The 15,125-nt window shown below is 43.2% G+C and overlaps 1 protein-coding gene across 2 annotated transcripts in view; it reads left to right on the forward strand.

Moving 5' to 3' along the window:
- The window catches only part of ARK2N (arkadia (RNF111) N-terminal like PKA signaling regulator 2N), a 68,016-nt gene that overhangs the window by 11,676 nt on the left and 41,215 nt on the right, over window positions 1-15,125 (forward strand). For both annotated transcript variants that reach the window (XM_090037737.1, XM_090037739.1), the window contains exon 2: window positions 13,550-14,366. In XM_090037737.1, coding sequence (XP_089893863.1) covers window positions 13,643-14,366 — 724 coding nt within the window. In that variant the 5' untranslated portion in view covers window positions 13,550-13,642. The remainder of the gene's footprint in view (window positions 1-13,549; window positions 14,367-15,125) is intronic.

Genomic DNA, 15,125 nt, shown 5'->3' on the forward strand with positions numbered 1-15,125 from the left:
CCAGATATCGTAGCATGCCTTGCAGATGCCCCACATTACCCAGTACCTTCTTTTGTATGAAGATGCTACCCTATGTATTTAAAAAAGGACTTCTTGTTGTCCTTGATCCGGGTAGCTAGTCCCAGTTCCATCTCCGCTTTGGCCTTTCTGATCGCCCCCCTACAGCCCCGAGCAATCAAGGTATAGTCCTCCCTGGTGATGGACCCTCCCATTGGGTGTACGCCTCCTTTTTAGCTAGGAGATGTTCCTGTATGTCCTCTGCAGGCTGGACAAAATCCCTTGGCAGGCCGGATGCAGCCTGTGGGTGGTATTTTGCCCACCCCTGCTCTAGGTGTTTATATAGAGAGAGGTTAAAGTCGTGCAGCATTAACAAGATACCCACTACTCATACTTCCTTATTAAGTAGTGTAAGATATTGGCCTGGGATTTGGGTGATCCAAGTTCGAGTCCCACCTTCTCTAAAGAATTTTTGAGTGAACTTGGGCAAGTTGCAACTTTGTTCTGTTTCAGTTTCCCAATCTCAATGTCTAGTTGGCATGTGGTATCAAGTGGAGCTCCTGAGAGGTTGGTCCTGGGGCTGATTTTGTTCAATATCTTCATCAATGATCTGGAAGATTGGATGGAGTGCACTCTCAGTAAGTTTGCTGATGACACCAAGCTGGGGAGAGCAGTAGATATGCTGGAGGGTAGGGCTAGGATTCAGAGAGACCTTGACAAATTGGAGAACTGGGCCGAAAGAAATCTCATGAGGTTTCATCAAGGACAAGTGAAGAGTCCTGGACTTAGGACAAAACAACCCCATGTACCAGTACAGGCTAGGGGCTGACTGGCTGGGTAACAGCTCTGCAGAAAAAGACTTGGGGGAGGGGGGTTACAGCGGACAATAAGCTGAGTCTGAGTCAGCAGTGTGCCCTCGTTGCCAAGAAGGCTAATGGCACCCTGGGCTGCATTGGTAGGAGTGTTGCCAATAGGTCAAGGAAAGTGATTCTTCCCATCTATTCAGCACTGGTGAGGCTACATCTGGAGTACTGTGTCCAGTTTTGGGCCGCCCACTACAGAAAGGATGTGGAGAGAGTCTAGCAGTGGGCAAAGAAAATGGGTGAGAGGGCTGGGGTACGTGACTTGTGAGGAGAGGCTGATGGATCTGGGCTTATTTAGTCTAGAGAAGAGTGAAAGGGGACTCAAGGGGACCTTCAACTACCTGAAGAGTGGTTCTAAAGAGGATGGAGCTGGACTGTTCTCACTGGTGGCAGATGACAGAATAAGGTAATGGCTCCAGCAAGGGAAGCTTAAATTAGATATTGGGGAAAAAAATTCTTACAGGAGCTGGCGAGCATCATAGCCCAGCCCCTGGCACGGATCTCTGAAAACTCCTGGTGCTCTGGTGTAATGCCCGAAGACTGGAAGAAGGCCAATGTGGTTCCTATCTTTAAGGAAGAGAGGAAAGTGGATCTGGCTAACTATAGGCCCATCAGCCTGACTTCTATCCCGGGGAAGATCTTAGAAAAGTTTATTAAAGAGGCCATCCTTAATGGACTGGCTGATGCCAACATCCTAAGGGATAGCCAGCATGGGTTTGTTGCGGGTAGGTCTTGCTTGACCAATCTCATTTCCTTCTACGGCCAGGTGACCTATCACCTGGACGAGGGAGAAGAGATTGATGTCATATATCTTGACTTCAAAAAAGCCTTTGATCTGGTATCCCATGATCACCTCTTGGCGAAACTGGCCAATTGTGGCCTTGGGTCCACCATGATCCGCTGGCTGGGAAATTGGCTCCATGGTCAGAACCAGAGGGTAGTAACTGACACAAGTTGATCATCATGGTGTCCTGTGACCAGTGGGGCCCCCCAAGGCTCTGTCCTTGGACCCATATTGTTCAACATCTTCATTAATGATGTGGACATTGGAGTCAGGAGCAGACTGGCCAAGTTTGCCAGCGACACCAAACTTTGGGGTAAAGCATCCACGCCAGAAGACAGGCGGGTGATCCAGGCTGACCTGGACAGGCTCAGCAAATGGGCGGATGAGAACCTGATGGTGTTTAACACCAAAAAATGCAAGGTTCTCCACCTTGGGAAGAAAAACCTGCAGCATCCTTATAGGCTTGGCAGTGGTACGCTGGCTAGCACTACGGAAGAAAAAGACTTAGGGGTCATCATTGACCACAAGATGAACATGAGCCTGCAATGCGATGCTGTGACTAGTAAAGCAACCAAAACGCTGGCTTGCATCCATAGATGCTTCTCAAGCAAATCCTGGGACGTCATTCTCCCCTTGTACTCGGCCTTGGTGAGGCTGCAGCTGGAGTACTGTGTCCAGTTTTGGGCTCCACAATTCGAAAAGGATGTGGAGAAGCTTGAGAGAGTCCAGGGGAGAGCCACGCACATGATCAGAGGTCAGGAAAGCAAACCTTACGATGACAGGCTGAGAGCCATGATGGCCACCTCTAAGTTTATCAGGGGTGACTACCAGTATCTGGGGGAACGTTTGTTCACCAGAGCGCCCCGAGGGATGACGAGGTCGAACGGTCATAAACTATTACAAGACTGTTTCAGGCTGGACATAAGGAAGAATTTCTTTACTGTCCAAGGTCTGGAACAGCCTGCCATTGGAGGTGGTTCAAGCACCTACACTGAACATCTTCAAGAGTAGTTTGGATGCTTATCTTGCTGGGATCCTATGACCCCAGCTGACTTCCTGCCCTTTGGGTGGGGGGCTGGACTTGATGATCTTCCAAGGTCCCTTCTAGCCCTAATGTCTATGAAATCTATGGAAGTAATAAAGAATTGGAAAAGGTTATCCAGAAAGCATGTGCCATTTTCATCCTTGGAGGTTTTTAAGACCTGGGTAGACACTTTTGTGTAAGATGATCTACTTGGAGATAGTCCTGCTTTGAACTACATGACCTCCTGAGGTCCCTTCCATCCCTGATTTTCTATGATTCTAAGCTCTATCCAGGTAAAATGGACAATGCTACTAAAGAGAGGAAGCAGTAAAGAACTGGCCAAAAACTATATCCTATCCTCTGAGGGCGTACGTCCTCTGAATGCAAAGCCTTGTATGTGTTCAGTGTTGTGTGGCACTAATCACCAGGGATCCTGGTTTTCTCCGATTTTATAAAAAAAAAAAAAAAAAAAAAAAAAAAGTCCCAATTTTCGGATTAAAAAAGTAACCCCAAAATCCACATTTTTCCGTGATCAAAATGAAACAGCATAGATAGGTAGATATGTCTATTAGTGCTAGTGAAACACTGCTGCAGATAGATGTATTAGCACTAATAGACATATCTATCTATCTATGCTGTTTCATTTTGATCACGGAAAAATGTGGATTTTGGGGTTACTTTTTTAATCCGAAAATTGGGACTTTTTTTTTTTAAATCGGAGAAAACCAGGATCCCTGCTCATCACTGCTTCTTGACTTGTTGATAACTGTAGCAGAGTAAAGATTGCTTTTCATTTGCACGTGACCACCATCTTTAGCTTTGCAGGAGATTGCACTTTTTTCCCTTGGTTTAAAAAACTATCTAAGTATGGCATTATTGTATTGCTTCCTTGTTAAATTACTCTGAAGTTTCTTGGGGCTATAGGTAAAGGCTGCATGGGAGTCTCATGGTTTTGTCGGGCAGTCATCAGAAAAGACCACAGAGATGTTACACTGGTACTCAGCTCTACAACGGCTTCTATTCAACTCCACATTCCAACAAATGCTCCAAACTTAGTTGTAATGAGATTGTAGTTGGTCATCTTATCAGTCAGCTGCAAGGGCTGTAATTAGCTAGCAGTGATATTTCAGAGGTCATTGCATTAGTTTGTAATTTTCTGAGTACTTCAGATAAAGAATTTTTGATGGAAACCTCTCCTCAGGATGAACCTAAGTGCTAAATCTAGTAAGGCAGGGTCAGTAGTGCACAAACCAGATCTGGCCCATGGATCCATTTTATCCAGCCTTTGGAGCTGGAGACCTTTGCGAGGGCCTTTGCCTGCATGGCAAGTGGGGCAGTGTGAAGAAGCCAAAGTGGTGACACTGGAGGAGAGCAGTAATTGGCAGAACTGGTGGAGGTGGGGTTGGAGAAGGATCATCATGGTGCTAAGCTTTATTAAAGTGACCCTTCCCTTCAAAATGTTGCTGACCCTGCAGTAGGCTTTCTGGTGCCAAAGTCTAATTTTTGGGTGCTTGTCCACCACAGCGGGATCTAGACACGAGAGCCAGGTGCCAAAGCTGGATCTACAGTGTATGGGCAGAGTTAGGGTGATTCAAAACACGTATGCTGAGTTTGGCTGGGATGATGTAGTTGGGGATGGTCCTGCCCTGAGCAGGGGGGTTAGACTAGATAACCTCCTGAGGTCCCTTCCAGCCCTAATTTCGTATGATTTGATGAGCAAGTAGCTGGCTAGGGCTAGCCAACAGGAAAAACTGAGTGCACAGTTTTGTCTGAAATCCTCCTCCAGAGCTTGGGTATCTGGTGGAGGACTAAGGAGCTTACTTTAGATCCACAACCTAGACTCCATTCTTAAGTGCAGGCGCCTGCAATTGCTCTTTCAAAGAACAGAGCAGGGCCCACTCTGTTTTAAAATATGAATAGAGGAAGAGGAGGACTTCTGTATATTGTATCTTCTTACATGCGCACAATTTTTGAAGGGCAGAAAGTAGGAGACAAAAAAGACCTTTGAGTTATAAGCTAGACCTGGCCCTTTTTTTCATGGACTGCAAGATGGTTGCCAGCTTCTTTCTGGTACAGCAGGTAGGAGGGGCAGAGTGTAGAGTTTAACCCCTTTCACAGCTGCGCTTAAATTGGCAAGTTGGCCAAAACCTGTTGCCAATTTGAAAGTGGCACATTGCAAAGGATGTTTCGTAAACATTTCTTACTGGAACACTTGGCCTCATTTTACCATCTTGGGTGCTTGGTATACACAGCGTGTTTCAGCAGCTAAATCGAAACAGTCTCTCTCCTTTTTTTTTTTTTTTTTTTTAACACTTGTTTATGCAAAACCAGATGAAACAGCTTTAGTTTCATCCTTTCGTCTCTGTTTCACACCTTGCTTCTCACGCCATATTGACTAGGGAGGGTGGGGCATCCACCCTTTTAAGATTGCCACTGGGCCTGCTTTGTGACTTGCCAGGTCCACTCCTAATCATGTTTCTTAGGTAAAATAGTACACCAGTGAGTCGGCTTTTGGGCAGTAGTTTTCAAAGGACCATTGTACAAAATAGTACATTAACCCAGAAGGAGCTCACTTAGTGGTGTGAAACTTGACTTCAGAGAACCATTAGTTCAAATCCTCACAAAGCTGCAAATTGAGTTTGATTCACAGAGTGGTGGTTGCATATACATGGGTAGATCCCTATGTATGCATGGCACTTGTAAATACAGATGAAAGGACTTGGCCTCGGAGCATGCCATTCACCAGCAAATAAGATCAAGTGCACAGTAAATGGGACTGGGCTTGGTAAAGAAGAAAAATATCGGAGCTTGTGTACTTGCTTTGTGGGAGGCTGATCTTTTGGCAGAGAACGGATCATTTGAATTTATTGGTTTTGCTGGTTTCCTTTTACTTGAATATCTTTATTGTTGAACACATGTTTTGTTCAGTATTAGATTATCACTGATCAGCTCCACGGAAGGATTGAAGAGGGTTTTGAACTGAGAAATTGGCTTGTTAGTTCTAAAGGATACGGAGGGAAGGTACTGAGTTTATAAGATAGCATGTAAAGCCATATGCAAGTCTTTTGAATGAGACCTTAAAAATGGGAGGCCAAGTAGGCCTCACAGATAAGGCTCCTGTGATTCTTTTTTGTAATAGGAGGATCTTGCTTCAGTGCCCTCTGCCAGAACTTCCCCTTTCTGCTCTACTGTGTAATGGTGCATTTACTGTACTTCAAAGAGTTGCAGTTCAGAGGTGGTTGGAGTGGAGGTAGGTACTTTGAGAGTGTGTGTGTGGGTATTGATTCACAATGGCATTCATTGCTGTGTACAAAATATACATAGTAATAGTTTGGACTTGGATAAGGAGAATATCAGTTTTCTTGACACGTGATCCAGGAAGTGGTATATCCCCTGACAAGATCTCTGATATAAATGCCTGCATTGTAAAGGGGTAGCTGGCTATGCAACGGTTGGAGTTTAGTGGCTAATGGACACAGTCTCAAGGTCTAAAAGAACATGGCTAGTCATATGTACAAAAGTGCAGATTTAATTTTTCTAGATTTAGTTGTTTTCAAATTGTGATGCCAGGGCTGCTGGTGGCCTGTGGTGCTGAATTTAGTGATACTATTTTCTGAATTCTAACAGTGTTAAACTACAATAAACAGTATATTAAAAGACAGCTAGGACTATAACCCATACTTTATTAGTGTTACTTTTGTTGCAAGCAGTTGCTGTTTATTAGCACTAGAATGTTAAATGGGATTTTAAATGGGAAAATAAATGATCCAAAGGATTATAGATAGGAAGGGAAGTACCTGAGACAAAATCTCTCTCATTCCTGTACTGTTCTTCTGGGTTCAGGATGAAATCTCTCTTGCACCCATAAGCAGCCATTGTAATTATTTGGCTTATGTATCATGAGAAGCACTTCACTGACATCTGTTTATTAACTTATAAAAAGGATGCTTGTATTTAAATAAGGGGTGTTGTTTCCAGTATTTCAGACTCTGAAATCACTTCATTCTGATGCAGTAGGATTCATTCATACTTGGAAAACTGAAAATGTTCTTGAGTAAACTTTTGACATTAGTTAAAGTCAGATTGTCAGAGGATTACATGGGTGCAGCCTATGAAGCAAAGTCTCTTCTTTGTGCAGTAACCAACTAGTAACAGACGTTCAGCAGTTCCTATCTTTTTTTGTTGGATTATATCTATATTAAATCTTTTTTTTGTAATGAAAATGTACTACCTCACTTGGGAGCCCATTCCAGAGCCTGGCAGCTCTGACTGTAAAGTAATGTCTCCTGCCGGCACCATACCTACAGGTTGGGGAACTCCCCTCTTGTCAGCACAGAGGCGGAAAAGGATCTTGGAGTCATAATTGACTCCAAGATGAATATGGGCCGGCAGTGTGGGGAGGTGGTCAGGGGGGCCGCGGTCGTACCTTGTCGTGCATCCGCGGATGCGTCTCAGGCACGTCCGGGAAGGTGATCCTCCCCCTCTGTGTGGCACTGGTCAGGCCGCGGCTGGAGTGCTGCGTCCAGTTCTGGGCACCGCACTTCAGGAGGGATGTGGACGGCATGGAGGGGGTCCAGAGGAGGGCCACTCGCGTGATCGAGGGGACAGCGGGGCGGGCCCTGTGGGGAGGGGCTACAGGGCCTGAACCTGTTCAGCCTCCACGGGGGAGGGCTGGGGGGGGATCTAGTGGCCTGTTACAAACTAGTCAGGAGGGATCAGCGGGCACTTGGGGAGTCACTGTTCCCCCGTGCACTGCCAGGAGTGACCGGGAGTAATGGTCACAAGCTGGCAGAGGGCAGGTTTAGGCTAGATATCAGGAGGCGCGACTTCACGGTCAGGGCAACTAAGATCTGGAACCAACTTCCAAGAGAGGTGGTGCAGGCTCCTACCCTGGGGGTTTTTAATAGAAAGTTGGATGAACATCTTGCCGGGGTCGTTTGACCACAGTATTATTTCCTGCCATGGCAGGGGGTTGGACTAGATGATCTACTCAGGTCCCTTCCGACCCTAGAAACTATGAAAATTAACAGCTTGGATATTCAAGTGTTGTTTTGTCCACAAAACTGATATAGCCCTAGTAGCATCAGTTTAGACAGAGCAATGGGGATGCTACTGTGCCTCTACAGTGTGAAAAATGTGTTCACCTTCATGTCTTTTTTTATCCCCCTGCTGATATGACGAACCTGATTGCCAGTGCTCCAGAACCTATGATGAGATGGCTGAATACTTCTGATCACCTGGATCTGATTTGAACTGGTGACCTTAGAGGTGCCAAACTGTTGTGCTTATTATACATTGTATACAGTACTTCCCAAACACCTTTCATTTTAAAGAGGTGGCATTTACTCTTCTAATTAAGACTATATTTCCGTGGCTCTCTTTATTCTATCACTGTGTATTCTTGTTTAGACAACTTTATCCATTTGTGAAAGGAAATGGTAATACCTAATAAATAATAGAGTTTACGTGAGGCATTATTACACTTATAAAGTGCTTTCAGTGAAATGGAGTAGTTGTGAAAGACGTGTTTTGTAGTAACTTGTGTTTGCAGCAGTTGGCGCATCGAGGTAGAACTTGTAAGCTTCACAGCCTTCCTGGACCAGTATCTAAACTGTTGGTTAGAAATATTGTACTATATAAGTAAAGGGGCTTCTTTGATAGGATATAAAAGAGTATTTCATAGCTTCTTATCAAAATGAGTCCATGACTTGATTTCTGTTAAGGTATTGCCTTTGTAAAGACAATGTTGGGTATTAAAGAGTTTCCATATACGTATGTTCTATGTATGCATGGGAAAACTGTAACGGTAGCGCTGCCCGGATTCTGAAATATTGCCCTGGATTCGGCAATGATGTTCTTACAGAACAATTTTCTTAATCTTCAAACATTTTTCACTAGGAAAAGAGAGAATGTTATTTTAAGCTAAATAGAATTCCAGAACACTGTATAAGTAAACCCATTTTAGTCTGCGATGCTTCACAAGCTACTTCTCAGTGCTGCGATTTTTCTGATACAAGTAGCCAGCTAGACTGTCTCTTAAGGTTACCTTGAGAACTCATCTAGCACTCTTTCCAGGAAAGTAATAAATGGGAAACAGTGTGAGTATTTCAGTATAATCTTGTTTTTCCTTTATGTACTTCATTGCATATAATGAAAAGAACATTTTCCCCCCCTGCCCCCCAACCTGTTTTTCCTTGGCATAATGTCTGAACAGAACTACCCATCTTCTCTGTAGGAGGGTCTTTGCAGCTTTTTTAAAGTATGAGTATACCCTAAATGTGTATGGAAACACCATCACTGGAGGCTTTTAAGACCTGGCTCAACAAAACTTGGCTGGGATGATATAATTGGGGTTGGTCTTGCTTTGAGCGTGGACTAGATGACCACCTGAGGTCCCTTCCAACCCTAATCTTGTATGATTCTGTGAAGTGACTTTGTTTGTTCATTTGTTTGTTTGTATTTTTTAAATTTAGTTCCACTAAAAGGTACAAGACTGAGAAACCCAAAGTCTCCAAGCCCTTCTCCACAGAACAGATTTCCTACGTAGCTCCTGAATGCATGTCATTCAAGACCCTCTTTTCTAGGGCTGATGAGGCTCCAAGCCTTTTCAGGAGAGATGCACCAGTGTGTCAGTTGCCTGTGGGATCAGCACTGAGAAAAGGGAAATGACGTTATTGGCTATCAGCTTCTTTTGGCCACTGTAGCCAATGAATATATTTACCGATAATTCTGCCGCCCTGGACACTCGGGTTCCCTCTTCCCCATGGGGCTGGTGCCCCTGGATGCCTGGGTTCCCTCAGGAGACGGCAAGTTTCTCATTACAGGCAGGCAGCATTCTAGCCTGCAAGGGGTCCTGCTTAGGCTGCAGGGGGTGCCCCATGCATGTGCTTTGGGTCTTTGGCAGTCTTTTGTTAAAGAAACTAAATCAGCTGTTTGTTCTGCATTTTGAGTATAAGCGATTGTAACCAGCCAGATGACCAGAGCACAGAACAAAAATTGTGTGTGCAGATGGGGGCATTGCTTTTGCTTGCCTGAGAGAGCAGATATATAGGAAGGAAATGATATTGTTCACATGAGCCCGTTCCGAGCTATACGGTGGATTCTATACTCTGATAGGATGTTTACCAAAACTTATAGTTCACCTTGGCCATATTTCATAGCTGCATTTTTGCCTGGCATCTCCTTGTACCCTTCTGATTCCCAGATGAGTAGGGCAAATAGTATGCAAAGTGTTTTGCAAATACTGCATTGAAACCTTTACATGGCTTTGGGCCACACTCATCCTTTTTGTATTTACTTTATGCAAGTGTTTGAACAGTCAAATTTTATTGGCACAGAGAAATTTCCAAGTGATCTGCATCCATGTTTGTGGGAAATGAATTTTCAGTGTGGACACCCAAGCACTTGCACAGGAAGGAAGCACTTGCTCTGATCATAGAACAGAAATAGTACAATATACTTTGCTTTTCCACCACTGCCTGAACTTCTGACAGTTACTGGGAACTTACTCATCCTTAGCCTGTGAAGTAAGTAACATTCATCAAGGATGTGTTGCTCACATTATTCAGCTGATTTGAAGAAGGCACAGTCTGTTTGGGAAAGTTCTATGAGCAGAGAACCAAGTGAACTAGGCCACATGCAAGGAGTTCATTATTTCTTAAGTTGAATCACTAAATTGTACTCTCCTTACCCTTCAGCCACTCTTGGGAGAGGTGCTAATTCATATCTTCTTCTGGTTTTAGTTTTCTCCTCTGTTGCACTCGTTTTCCTCATGACACGTGGAATCATTGTACGCTATGGTTATCCATCAGCTGTCTGCTTTCATCTCTTAGCCTCTCCCCGATGTGACCACTCAGTGAAACTGCGAGTATGCATGCCACTGATCCTCCCTGGAAAAATGAAATCCCATTAAGGAAGAGGCTGCTTTCCCCACCCTCTGTTCCTGTCACTCTAAAGTGCCACTCTTCAGGCTTCTAGCAGAAGAGGCATTTGGCTCAGTGGAGGTTACTCCGCAGCAGGTTTCAGAGTTTGAAGTACCTCTCTTAGCATATAATAATACTTAAAATCACCACTTTGGAAAGCATGACTTCTGCTCCCTGCATCCGGAACCATAGATTTTTGTTAACACCAACTTTTCAGTAGGCCCCAGAATTCATACATCTGCCTGCAAAAGTCAGATGTCAGAAATCTCATACCTGTGCTGGAGATATCAATGGTGGCACATTTGCCTGGGGCATTTTCCTTCTTGAACTGAGTGGGAAGATAACAGAAAAAAATTGTGGGAGTCAAGAAAATGGAATTCATATTATTCCACACACTTCTCATAAAAGCCATCAAGGAATCATGAGCACACCAGCGCGTTGCCAGGAGTGCAGGCAAACATTGGAGAAGTAACAGCAGCGCCCAGCATCAGCAGCTAAACATCAGCTGCCTGTTGCCCTGGTGACTCCTGTATTCATGCTGAGCTCATGCTCTTCAGGGCACCCTGTTTCCTTTCTGACTCTGTCCCCAGCTGATTTGGGTGTAGAGAGTTTGTCTTCATGAGGATTTCTTGGGTCTGTAATTTCCCAGTGGTGTAACTCCACCAGCTGTGGCACTGGTAACAACTAACGTAGACAAACGTTAGACAGACTCATGGCTGAAAATGCCCAACCCCATGTACCTTTATATATCACAGGTACTTCCAGAGCTATTACCAGTGAATTGTACCCATACACAAATTACAGGCCAAGATACCTAGTGCTAACAAAGCCATTGCCTATTTGCCAGACATAATACCATACTGTATGTAGCCTTAGATAAGACATTCAATGATGCTTCCATTTACTCAATGTATAGTACAGAGATTGTTCAGTAATAATGATTTGCATATGAAGTTACAGGAGTGTTCATTGCACCGTGGGAATGCCTGTACACCTCGAGCTATCCACAGTTGTAATTCTAGGTTTGCTTGTTGCTGAGGTGTGGACTATAGTTTTGAACCTAAATTGGCTCTTGAAGAGTTATGAAATGCCTGTGTAAGACTGCTGTAGAAATTACCAGCTTCACAAAGGCCTTTCCTTGTTTTAGTTTTAAATTTAATTTTACTTGGTCCAAGTGCTAGCAAATATTTTTATATATACATTTTTCCATTTTTTATCTTCAGCATTCAGTTTCCTTCTCAAACTTTAAAAACACAAATTTTCATAGCTGTCTTTCCTGATTCTTCTTTGACAAATCTTAATTTGTCATATTTGTCTGTTAACGTTATCGTATGGCAAGTTTATTTCCTTCTTTGTGTAACCAGTTTATTAAATGTTGGCCCTGCACTGGAAATGGATTGTTAATTAAAAATTTCTTGCCTTCACTGGTGCCTAAGGTAATTTTATGGACTTTCTTCCCTCCCCTAAATTGCTCTAGTATCCAAGTACCTCCTTCACGATGCTAAGGAAGCCATGAAAGGATATTAATGAAACCTTCTAGTTTCAAAATGAATCAGGATTGGTAACAGAACTTTGAGGTTTACATGGCGTCCTGTGCAAGCTAGGGAAGTTTTACAGGGGGAAAATCTGAGGTACAAAGCCACACAGGAAGTCTGTGATGGAATTGTCTACCCTTACATATGATGATTGAAAAATTTTCCCCAGTATTATTCTGCCCTAATTCCAAATTAAAGGGAGAGGGAAGAATCTGATAAAAGGAAAATAACATAACAATTAACTGTTATTTCTATTTATAAATATCCTGTGGGTGCTCAAATCCTACAGTAATTGACACAGTGCAAATTACCAGCTTACTGAATAGCTTATTTTTAATGTTTGAGCTGAAACAGTGCAAATAATGGAACCAACTTGAAGCAAAGTTGGGACGGAAAGTGAGTGGGTGGAGAATTTCTTACCTGCAGCCATGCCATCCTGTGCAGTTCTCCCAACAGAATTCATGAGCTAAACCAAATCAGGATGGGTCAATACTTGTATAAGAGACCTGCAAGGCAAACTTAAATGTTACAAGAAGTACTGCTGGTAATTCTCTGTGAGTGAATCATCGAGCAGTGTTTCTCTCTGAATCGGTGTCCTAGCATAGCTTGTACTTCTGGAAGGGTTGTCTTTTGATGAGCTGTGAAAATGAGTTCTTGATCCCTGGGCTTGATACGATCTCTGGGTGCATGAAACCACCTTCACAGCTTTCAGTTGGATGTGGTTTATTTAATAATGTGTTTGAAGTTATGATGTAGTGTTGCTCTGCACAGTTAAACAGCTGCTTTGTCTCCGTCTAGTTGTGGCTGTATACCTCCTGAAGTCTGTAGATAGCTTTGGGATGGAAGACACTCTATTTACTGTGATTATTACTTAGTTTTAGAGACTTGCTTAATAGGAGGTAGACTTGGAGCACTTGCTTATTTCTCACTTGTATAGAAACTGAGCTGTACTATAGTTTTTTTCCAGAGTATTGGACTGCAGATTTGGGGTGTTTTGATCAGATTCTGTTCATGAGCACTAAAGTTTCCTATAAAGGAATATTAAAATTGCTTTAAACATTCCAGGTATGTTGTTTATATTCTATTAACTTAAACATTTCAGAGTAAGAGTTTAGAAATCCTTTGTCATTGTTTCCAACTTGTTGTGATAAGAGTGAATTCAACTGCATTTTTCGTAATTATAGTGCTGTCAGCTCTAGGTACTTGGAGAGAGAGGATTGAGCACATTGGTATAGCAGACTTGAGTTCATCTAGAAAAAAATTAGGAGTGAAAGAAAAATACTGCAAACAAAATGGTGATGTAGTATGCTGGCTAAAACAGAAGAATGAAGTTGTGTGAGTCGGTAACCTTGTGGACACTACCAAAAAATGTAGGTGTGACTGCTATTTGAGTAAATTGTCATTACTGTTTTGTTTTTGTGCAGGTTGCTTCACTGTTGAAACCCTAATCTAGTTCCCCCAGTCCTCTAGACCACGTGCTCCATGATTTGAAACCAGGAGGAGCTTGGAACTCTGAAATGAAGATGGAGGCAGTAGGAAAAGCAGAAGAACTCATTGACACTGAAGTCCCACCAAAAATCTCTGCAAAACAAGAGGCAGCTCCTGATGAAGATGGACCTATAGAATTAGAGACACATGCTCAGAAAGATGGTGCACCCATTGTAGCAGATTCGACAGTGCTGTCTTCAATGCCTTGCTTGCTGATGGAACTGAGACGAGATTCCTCAGAGTCTCAGCTAGCATCCACAGAGAGTGATAAACCAACAGCAGGCAGAGTTTATGAAAGTGACTCTTCTAATCATTGCATGCTTTCCCCTTCTTCTAGTGGGCATTTGGCTGATTCAGATACACTGTCTTCTACAGAAGAGAATGAGCCCTGTCCAGCAGAAGCTACTGTAGAGGGAGACCCTTCTGGAGTGTCTGGGACTGCAGTTGGGCGGAAATCCAGACGATCCAGGTCTGAAAGTGAAACGTCAACAATGGCTGCCAAGAAAAACCGACAGTCTAGTGATAAACAGAATGGTCGAGTTGCCAAGGTGAAAGGTCATCGGAGCCAAAAGCACAAAGAGAGAATCCGGCTATTAAGACAGAAACGGGAAGCAGCTGCTCGCAAGAAGTACAACCTGCTGCAGGACAGCAGTACCAGTGATAGCGACCTGACCTGTGACTCAAGCACGAGTTCATCAGATGATGATGAAGAGGTTTCAGGGAGCAGCAAGACAATCACTGCAGAGATACCAGGTAGAGGATGTTTTTTAAACTGAACTGTAAAGCACCTGACATCGTTTCTCAGCTGTCATGCTAAGTTTGATCAGTGACACTTGAGAAAAAGCAAGAGAACTGCAGCTCTGTGTAAATTTTGAAGACTGCAGTATATTAACAAGACATGGCCAATTTTAAAATCTGAAGTGTCTGTGCACTTTTGCACACGAGCAAAACTTAGAAGTGGTAAATTGTAGAAAGGACTAACTTAAATCTTGGCGTTTTCAGAATTATTTTTTTCACTTGTAACGAATTCTATATGAATGGCGATCAGCACTGTCAGTATTGGTTAGATGGTAGTAATCATAACTGCCTAATTAACAAGTATGTTATCATGGTAAGCGGGCAGCCTTGTTTTAATATATTAAAACATACCTCTGCATTTCTGTTTGGAATAACATGGCACATCTCTTGCCTGTATTACAATAAGGCCTGGCGCTTCACTATTGCACTTTTGCTGTGCTTTCCAGCTCTACATGTGCATGTCAAACCTACGTAACCTTATTGTGCATCACATTCATGCAAATTGCAGATCACTTATTTCAGAGTATAAACGAGAATTGTCTTCACTCCTAATACCTTAGGATAATTTGAGGAGTAGAAAAATTTCATTCTCCTGTGTCCTATGGATATATATATCTCTCTCTCTCTATATTTTTGAATTCTTTCACACATCCATGTTAACAGGCTGGGTACAGCCAATTACAGGGGCATACTCATGATTTTACAGCAGAAGAA

The sequence above is a fragment of the Crocodylus siamensis genome, chromosome 3 (genome assembly GCF_052110815.1).
Source record: "Crocodylus siamensis isolate JL-2025a chromosome 3, ASM5211081v1, whole genome shotgun sequence".
Lineage (NCBI taxonomy): Eukaryota > Metazoa > Chordata > Crocodylia > Crocodylidae > Crocodylus > Crocodylus siamensis.